Source organism: Anguilla rostrata, chromosome 14 (genome assembly GCF_018555375.3).
Source record: "Anguilla rostrata isolate EN2019 chromosome 14, ASM1855537v3, whole genome shotgun sequence".
In the NCBI taxonomy this organism is placed as follows: Eukaryota; Metazoa; Chordata; class Actinopteri; order Anguilliformes; family Anguillidae; genus Anguilla; species Anguilla rostrata.
In genome coordinates, this window is record NC_057946.1 from 31900218 (window position 1) to 31910402 (window position 10185).

The window sequence follows — 10185 nt, forward strand, 5'->3', positions numbered from 1 at the left end:
GAGAAAATTGTTCTGTTTCAGTCCACTAGACTAGGGTAAGGTCAGAGGTTAAAATGCTCTCTGACTGATTCCATCAGACATTAGGAAGAATTTTTTCACACAGAGGTCAATGTGTGGAATAGCCTGCCAGGTAATGTAGTAGAGGCAGAAACTCTGGGGATTTTCAAGACTAGGCTTGATACAGTGTTAGATACTATCTAGTCCGTAGGTAATCAGAGCACTAATTTAGTTAGGAAAATGGCAAGCATCGTTGGGCTGAATGGCCAGTTCTCATTATTATATTATGTTAGGTGCATTAATTCCCTTGAGAGAAGACAAATGCTAGAAGCCCCTAATACCAGAACTGGGTAAAAAATGTATTCTGTTTCTCAGCAGTTGCAATCATACCAGGGTGCAAAGCTGAACATTCAACCAAGTGCACACATGGTCATGATAGCCTGACGCATGTTTGCTTTTTAGATCCTCCTGCTTACAGGCTAACAAGCCACCAGCATGATATCAGGAGTCTAAAGCAACTAACCAGCTGCACTAAATGAGGACCGTAACAGGCTGTTTCTTTTCCTCAAGATCTGTCACGGTGCAACAAAGTTATGGTTGAAAGAGGGGAACTTTTCCTGAAGAAAATCTCTCTCTCCAGGAACAAAGTCGCCAAGCTGTGCCACACCTTCATAAAAGACGGAGCGGTGAGGGTTGTCGTGTTCTGCGCCCTGTCCCAACACTCTTCAGACGCAACATTTCAGTATCCAGAGCAGATGAGGCTCCTTCTAAATCTCTAAATGTTTTGGGACATTCAGGTGCATAATTAGCATGGAACAGTATACGAAAAAAAACAGAGAATCTGACACACACGTCACTTTTGCTGTTGAACATTGCAAACATTGTTACCCTCAAACTGAGCTGAAGTGCTTGTTTGTCAGAGGAGAGTAAAAAGAGTTCTGGGGGCCTCCCTGTCCTGTTCCTGCCTCATGTACGCGCTCCTCATTCCCTCTCACAGAAAATCCTGACGCACTCGTCCTCCAGAGTGGTGCTGAGGGTGCTGGAGGAGGCAGCGGCCGAGAAGAAGCACTTCACCGTGTAAGTCACAGAATCCCAGCCAGACTCTGCAGTAGGGGTGTGCAGAGACATCATTATCTGTATCTGTATCTGTACTGTTTCTGTATTCGGATAGAACACTGGAAGTCACGTTAAATCGGGCAAATGTTGTATTTTCTCACATAATATTTATTGGCAAGGCAATCGTTGTGCCTGCAAAGGATCAAATTGATTTAATATTGACATATAATTAATTATGAAATATATTTCCACATCCTCATACTGTACTTTTCATCTCTCTCGCTTTTTTTATTTTTTTTTATTTTTAACTAAACTAAGTTTCACAAACTGTCTGAACCCCACCACCGCCCCCCCCCCCCTTAACTGGGGGACATTGAACAATCAGAAACTGAAAAAAATGTTTCATAAATCGAAAGATTCTGTTTTGCACTGGAAATAGAAACTATTTACAGTAAAGATATATAGAAAAGTATCCTTCAGTTGAATAATTATGAATAATCTTAAATTCCAATGATGCTGCGTTCGCGTTTCTTAACGTTACTGCAGTTCGCTAGGGAAGCGTGAATTACCACTTTACAACAGTAATTACATAACTGTAATACATTAACTTTTTTTGCTTGTTTTATTTTATTTATTTTATTTATTTTTTCCCTACTGAACTAAGTTTGGATAGACTACAACCATCCGAACCCCACCACCACCCCCCCTAAACTAGGGGGGGACACTCTCCAGTCAGTTTGAACTAGGAAAATGAAGCTTTATAAATCAAGACAGTCTTTTAAACATTTTCTCACTGAGCTCTTTTTGTAAGGCTATACCTCCCTAATATGGGTCAATGAATCATCAGTTAGCCAAGACCTATGGCTGATACACACAGCATACATCTTAAAAGGATGAATATTGACTGAAATACAAGGTAAAACGTCGTTTTTTTCAATATTTCAAATGGAGGAAATGAACACATACAGCTAAAAACTACAGGTTCTAAGCTTCATTTTGATCTATAGGTTATGTGATTTGGAAAGAAATCCAGCTGCCACACCAGGCTTTTGTCTCGCTAGCTCCCGCACCTGACACCTCCTCTTCCTCGATGCGAGAGTTTCCCTGAGTGATAGCCGGGAACGATCAGCCCACTGCCTGCTGTGCACTGACTCGGTGGGGGCGACTACAGAATATAGTGATCACATTTCAATAATATGTAGTAAATGAAACGACTAGTTAGTGAAATCAAAGTCCTATGTTGCAAACAGAATGGGTATTATCTTTTAATTAGAGGTTATCTAAATGAATCCTATCTCTTTTGCTAGCCAACTTTGTGCACATAGCAGCTGCAGGAGTTCCAGATATAGCTAGCAGGCGAGCATAACTGGTGCCGCCCCCCTCTCTCTCTCTCTGTCCATGTAACGTTAGATAGAGGCTATGAGAACTCGACATGGAGCTGACTTTTTTAAAATTCCGAATCCGAATAATAACAAGCAACTTCAGGTAGAAGAAATGTCTGTTTCCATCGCATTATTTGTGCTTTCCCGAATACCGCATTCGGATTCGGATTCACCTCAACTCTGCAGGGTAAGCAATGCTCTAAACGGGGGAAAAGGCGCACACACACACATGCACCCACACACGCACATGCACATGTGCACATGCACACACACTCACACACACACTGAGTGAAAGCCTGCTGTGACATCAAACGGGGAAAACGCACGTGCCCACGCACGCGCGCACCTACACAAACACGAACGCATACACACACAGGCTCACACGCACACGCGCACACACACACACACACAGGCTCACACGCTCACGCGCACACACACACACACACACAGTGAAAGCCTGCTGTGACACCAAACAGGGAAAGCACATGCACGCACACACGCACTCACACATGCCCCTTCATGGATAAACTTTATGGTCTGTATGTTATGTAAATCACTGGTTTAGGGTATCTACTAAACAAATATTAATAAAAACAGTAGTGATTTTTCATTTTTTTCTTTCTGTTGCAGGAAAAAAATGGCAGAGGCATTGAAAAATCGCAACGTTCCTGTCACTGTAGTTTTAGATGCTGCCGTGGGGTAAAGCTTTCTCCTGTTCTAAATTGACCACGACTGTTTAAGGCCTCAGATGTGGGCTGTATCTGGGCTGTGTCTGGCTCTCTGAAATCAACTGCTAAGGGTTAGACAAACAAGTACAGCACATACCTCATCCATTCCAATGGTCAAATAGTTTGCCACGTGTGTATCAGCCCAGTCAAACATGCGCATTTCAACCACAGCAAATGTCCTGCATATTAATTATTTATTGATTAATCATTTATAAAATATATATATATCTGTGCCCAACGTGGGACTGAATATATCCAGTTTCCTCCCTAATTTGGCATGTCTGACGCTTTGCAACCGCAAGCACGTTCATGTGCGATCACCACTGCCGATTCAGGAGAACGTAGACATTCACGGTTCTCTGAAAGTGCTTCATTTCACACTGCCGACCACAGCGAAGCTCACACAGAGCGGATGTGGAGGAAGACCTTTCATATGTGTCACTGGCCGATCGGCCACCAGGGGCCACCAAAGAGTTATGAAATGCAGACAGCCTGACTGGCCAATCGGCCAACTGTGCATCTGCCCATGCAGCTACCTGCTACAGTCGGCACTGGCACGGTCCGCACTTGATCTGAGACTGTGGGGCTCTTCCACCAGTCCCCCAGCAGACCCCATTTATGATATTTTTCAAAGAACCAGAAATTATTCACCAGTACCACAGAGTTCTTTCACGATTGTACATTGTGAATCGGTACTGAAATCGAAATTGAAATCCCTCGTATTTGCTATCCTTTCACTCTGTAGTCATAGTTGCATCCAAACCAAGCTTCTCTGTCTTTCGGAGTTGTGTGGTTCATTCAGGTATACTGAGTCAGGAGACTTGATATCTGGAAAATCAGTTTGTATAATTGGCCCATTTATTATTATTGGTGGAATGACCTACCATCAAAAATGTTCGAGTGATGCAATTGATCAAAAATCGATTTTAGAGTGAAGGTTCCTCTTTACCACAGTGTTCCAGTGTGGGTACGTTTCATTTTTTTAAAACCCATTTGTAGAATCTTGAATGCGGCCAGTTGCCTATTTTTCATCGAGGCCGGGTGCAGGAGCTCAAGCAATGCCACAGTGCTTACAAGCAGTAGACAGGGCTACGGACTCTCTAAGGCAAGCACTGCCACTGATAGGAACACAGGATGTGGAAATTGTTGTGCCTCACGCTGTCCTTGCTATTTTGACTGAAAAAAATCTTCTGTAGTCCACATGGCTCGGTGGACCCGACGGGAAACAAGCTTGCTTATGCCATCCATTCATCTGAAACACCCCAGCTCTTTGAATCCAGCCACACTGCTGCCATCACCAGATGATTGCTGCCATCACTTAGTGGATTTGAAAGACTTAAAATGAAGCTCACAATTTCCCACTCCTCCTCATCAATCTGCTTAGTTACTTAATAGGGCTGGGGCGACTCATCGATTTAATCGATTATGGAAATACGCCGATTTGCATAACATGCGTCGGCGCGTCGCAATGAAGTAAGATGGCTGCGCCCGGTCAAAGCATGGATTCCCCCAGAGAACAAGCTGCAGCTAAACAAGCGCGAAACCGTCCAGACCCACGGCGCACCTGTACTAACTATATAGCTAGCTAGAGTGAGAGCACCTATTATCGACCACCTTCGTTCGACAGACAGGAAAACGTAAACAGATTTGCAAATATATTTTGGCGAGATTTTATGTTGGACTGTAAAATGGAGATTACCAGTTAAGACTGGGCTATTTTTTTGTTGTGGAGTAATGCCCTGCAGTGCATACTTTGTTTCTTGTTACATTTGTTTGTTTTTAAGAGAAGATGATTGAATAAAATATTGAAATATTAATGAGACAAGTTTTTGATATTTATTTTGTACTGTGACCAGTACACAGTACTCAGTACTCTGTACTGTGACCCCATCTCCATCTGTAACCCTCACGGCTCTCCCCCGGTTTCAGGCTCTCATTTAACCCTTTGAGGTGCGAGATGACAAATATGTGATTCTTAACTGAACATTCAAATGCTGATGTAGCAATCACTACTATTATTTGAAAGCAATGGAGTTCTAGGAACACTGACTAGACCAAAAGTAGACTAAAAAATCTACTCTTCAACGGGTTAAAACATAGCTTCGGGTAGAAGATCCATCCATCCATTATCTTTACCCGCTTATCCTGAGCAGGGTTGTGGGGTCAAGTAGAATATACGTTGACTTAATTTTTTCCTTGTTTTTTTAAATTTTTTTAAAAAAGTGACCAGAATTGGGATTTTGCAGTAATGGGACATGCTTACAGACGCATTTAGGGATACTGAACTGGGGTGAAATGGGGAAAGGATAAGTACTATTTTTATCTGTCATTCAAAACATTTTAAGTCAGAAAACCGTTGAAAAATTCAGCACCTCTGTAACTTGCAGTACCCATTTCCTAATAGTGTAATATTAATATGCATGCATGGTTTTGCTGATGCATCAGATTTTGTCAAATCATCTCCCTTACCTAACTAGAGGATCACATTCTATCAGTTGGTGTTTTTGTGATAACAAGAACTGAATGAATCATTACTTAATGAAGTTAATCAAATTAAAATGTAACCCATATACACATACAGCAGTGAGGCGTTGTGTCATGATCAAATAACAAAAGCTCAGCTGCTGCTGTCTGTCACAGTTTCAACAGAATACAAACGCAAGTTTTACGTGATGTATTTAATTCGTGGCTTCGTCGCATAATGTTAAACGAAGCGCTTGCCTCATTATTTCAATCACAGGCGCGCGCATCTATTTATATAGTTTATGCATTCAAGCGTCCTGAGCCAGTTAAAAATTGTACACGCAAGTACCTTTCTGCCCTCTGCACTAAATATAGTAAAGCCGCGGTAGCCATAGATGTGAAAGTGAAAGTTAAAATATAATCGTGCGTTGTGCGTGCGTATGAGTAAGCAGCGTTTTCATAATTCCTTTAATGTAGCCTACCTTAAAGAGTATTAGCGTAATCGCACAAATTTTGACTTTCGAAGAGCTCATGATGAAAAACAAGATGAGAAATTTCCGTTGGTTTATGTTGTTGTTCTACGCTATCAGGACTGAAGGTAAATTGACTTTTCTCCGTTGTAGCCTACGGCAATAACTGGTGTTTAAACGAAAAAAAAAGTGAAGCATCTGTGCGTGTAGTTTCAATATTAGCCTATGGAATTAAAAAAAAATTGATTGCTACATAATTAGTTTAATTCCTTTTCTGTTTTCATTTTTTGTACCTACTAAAGGGTTAATGATATAATTATTGTAAGAAGGGTAGGTCAAATAAGCTAAGGCTTATTCCTACACCCTTTCGCATATTTTAATATTGTTTCTTTTGTATACACCTTTTGGAAAAATGACTAACTATCATTTACTGATATCTATGTACACTCATTTTTATAAAGAAAATGTTAATGACCGTAATAAACTAACTAACCGTTATGACTCAATTTAGTTTTTAATTATGTTTGTGTTTCACCCGTGGGCGTTGCTAGACCCCTTTTACTTGGGCACGTGCCCCAGCCAGTATTGATCTGCTGTGCCCCAGTAAAATCTCACGTTCGAGTTTTAACAAGTTTCTATATTTGGCAGCAGATTGATAATAACGGGAAAAGAATGGATTTTTTTTCTAATCCACAAGGTCAAAGCAACGCAGTTTAACCAAAAATACAAGCTGAGGCACGCACCTTCTAACTGGTTTGGAAGCTTGTTTAGAATATTCCATATCTAGAGATGCAGCTTTTTGTTTTTCATGTAGGATGTTTGGTAAACACATGAAGCATGACACTTTTGTAAATACTGGGCTAACAAATTCGAAAAAAGCTCTGGATCTCTTTAGAGAACATGAAAAAACACCTGCCCATAAAGCAAGCATGCTTTCCTGGCACAGCTTTAAAGCCAGTGCTGCTCGTGGTAGTGCTGTTGAACAGTTACACTCGGCAAATGAAGCAGAAATCAAAGAGAGACGGGAGTACATCAGCCGCATTGTGGCTGTCACACAATTCTTAGCTAAACAAAACATTCCATTCTGTGGCCACGATCAGGGAAACTTTCTTGAGTGTATGAAACTCCTAAAACAGTTTGATCCATTTCTGCAGTCGTACTCATCCCCGTCACACAGTACATATGTATCACCTTCATCTCAAAATGAGATAATTGAGTGCTTTGCTCAAGAGGTAATAGCAACTATTGTCAGTGAATTAAAGATGCAGAAATGTTTTCAATTATGGCAGATGAAGCCAGAGATGGAAACACTGAGCAGTTGGCTATATGTGTCCTTTATGTCACTGAAGGTACAGTAAAGGAGTGTTTGCTGGCCATGACAGAATTGAAAGAATTTGATGCAGAATGCATATCTGCTGCAATTTAAGAACAGCTGGCTCATAATGGCATTGAACACCTTAAGTGTGTTTCGCAGGCTTATGATGGTGCAGCAGTAATGGGGCAGTTGGAGGTGTCCAAGCCAGATTTAAAGTGAATCATCCACAGGCCATTTATGTGCACTGCTATGCACATCAACTAAACTTAGTACTGTGTCACACCTGTCAAGCAGTACCAGAAGCCAGGGATTTATTTGACCTGTTACAGTGTACTCATTTTTCAGTGTTTCGCTTGTAAACCGTCACAAATTCAAAGATGTTCAAAATCAGCTGGGGTTACAGCCATCTGAACTTGTGCAGCTCTCAAAGACCCGCTGGTCATGCCAGTTGCGGTCTGTAAATGCCATCTTAGAGAATCTCTCTGCAGTGCCTCTCCAGCATCAACAACTCCATGGCAGTAGGACTCCATGTCAAACTTAGTAGATTCTCCACAGTATACCATTCAGATGTCAGAGGCCATTCAGATGTCTCTGACAATCCCAGTCAACAGCTGCAGTTGTGAATGGTCATTCAGTGTGCTGAGACGGCTCCACACTTGGCTGAGGTGCACAATGGGACAAGACAGGCTTCACCATCTTGCTGTCTTATCGGTTGAGAAGGAAGAAGTTTGTAAGTTGAGTCACAGTCAAGTGATTGACCACTTTGCCAAAATGAAAAATGGACGGTACAGTTTAATGCTCAAAAAATGAACCAACTCAGTTTGGACTTGGTGTTGGACATGAGAGGCACTTTCAAACTGCTGGGGAATACTTTGTTTACTTGCAGATTATATATTTATATATATACTTTATATATATATACTTTAAATGGTTGCTCAAGTCATGAAATGATTGTTTGTTTGAAATGTTCTTTGTTCTGAAATTGTTTTTATTAATTATTATTATTGTGGAAAAACAGAAGAATGCGAATGTGCAATAGTTTAATGACTTGAGTCAGGTTTTGTTGTTATTATTTGCATATGCAGGATATGACTTTTATGCCTAAAAAACATGTTGAGAATGTTCATAATGTATGTTGAAATAAATATTTTCATAAAGATTAATAACTCTACATTTTTTACTTTACCAGTAGTAGTTGTTTCTGTTTCAGCAGCAGCAGTATGGCAGTGGCTGTAATAGTGGGCTAAGCAAGGAAGGTTCATATAGCACATTGTATAGCATGTCATACACGCAGCAGGCATTCAAGAAAAAAACTGTGTGATTTCAGTAATGGGGGGGCCTGTGCCCCAGTAGAGCTTTATGTCCAGCAACGCCCCTGGTTTTACCAATATACTGATTTTATTGCTATATGATTTTGACATTTGCATTCTAGTTTCGGTTTGGTATTATAATTTGTTCATATAGGGATTTTTATACATTTTTGCACGTATTGTGAAGGAATTTCAAACGTATCTTCGGTTCCAGGATTTGCAGTGCGGGGTCCTGCAATGCCCCTAATTGTCCAGTTGGGGGCATCTGTAACGTTACCCTGCTCTGTGGATACCCCACTACCTCTGCTCGAGCTGGAGGTGCAGTGGATGAGGGAGGATTCTGGATCCCTGGTGCATCTGTTCCAGGAAGGAGAGAGTAGGCCAGAATCACAGAGCCCAGCTTACAGCGGCAGGGCCGATTTTCTCTCTGAAGAAATCTCCAAAGGAAACTTCTCTCTGCTGCTTAGGAATGTCACTACTGAAGACAAAGGGCTGTACAAGTGTGTAGTTCACACTGTTCACGAGTCCAATGAAACAAAGGTGAAAATAGATATTGGTAAGTACCCCCAGCCCACTTGTCCCGATGCAGGTTCAGACAGCTTTGTTGTTTGTTGTGGTTACATATTTGAAAAGTAAGCATCTTTACTGCATGAAATTTGTCAGAAAACCAGCTGAATTTTCCATTTCTATGAAAAATAGTTGTAATAAAATTAACAGAACGTATTTGCTTGCATGCATAGAGGAGCGTGAAGGTAGAATATGCCACACCCTATAAAAGTGAAATGAAAAATGTAACTTGATTTTTTTTCAGAACGGCTGGTTGTGACAGGTGCAGACCTGCCGATCTCTGCATATGCAGGTCAGGATGTGATTCTGAACTGCTCAGTGGACACCCATGTTCCTCTCAAAGAGTTAGAAGTAGAGTGGATAAAGACAAACGGGGAAATCCTGGTGCTGCTGTTTTCTGAGGGGGAGAACAGACCAGAGTCACAGCATGAGAGATTCAGGGGGCGTGCTGAGTTCTTCAGTGAGGAGATTCCCAAAGGAAACTTCTCTCTGAAACTGAGGGATGTAAAAACAGAAGACAAAGGAGAATTCATGTGCAAAGTCCATACAGACAGAGAATCAGTCAATGCACCGGCATGGCTACAAGGACTGGGTAAGTAACATGACCTCACACAAATTCACTCCAAAATGTACCAGAAAAGGGGAAAACACAGAGAGTTTAGTGTTTTAATTGTGAAATATGGCTTTTTTTAAATGACATGTTAATGTTGTGCAAGACAACATTTTGTCATCAAGTATGTTTTGTCATTATTGTCTCACATTCAGATATTAATTATTAAAATAGCTGAGTCAAGCGATAAATCTATGCAATAATGCAAGTCATTTTCTTTTAATCCATAAATTACAGTGATAATACAGTGTATCAAAAATACAAAATCTTCACAAAGTAATGTTTTT

General features: G+C 40.9%; 3 protein-coding genes across 4 annotated transcripts in view; all 3 read left to right on the forward strand.

Moving 5' to 3' along the window:
- LOC135239113 (translation initiation factor eIF2B subunit alpha-like) overlaps positions 1–4980 on the forward strand; it is a 27773-nt gene extending 22793 nt beyond the window's left edge. Inside the window, exon 5 of the mRNA XM_064307551.1 lies at positions 3066–4980. The gene's annotated coding sequence lies outside the window, so the exon portion shown is untranslated. The remainder of the gene's footprint in view (positions 1–3065) is intronic.
- The window catches only part of LOC135239109 (butyrophilin subfamily 2 member A2-like), a 14146-nt gene extending 4061 nt beyond the window's left edge, over positions 1–10085 (forward strand). The window contains exons 1-3 of one of the 2 annotated variants that reach the window (XM_064307548.1): positions 5740–6224; positions 8936–9277; positions 9533–10084. In XM_064307548.1, coding sequence (XP_064163618.1) covers positions 6158–6224; positions 8936–9277; positions 9533–9888 — 765 coding nt within the window. In that variant the 5' untranslated portion in view covers positions 5740–6157 and the 3' untranslated portion in view covers positions 9889–10084. Of the gene's footprint in view, positions 1–5739; positions 6225–8935; positions 9278–9532 lie in introns of those variants that run through there. The other variant, XM_064307549.1, reaches the window with a different exon arrangement.
- The window catches only part of LOC135239104 (butyrophilin-like protein 2), an 87940-nt gene that overhangs the window by 64405 nt on the left and 13350 nt on the right, over positions 1–10185 (forward strand).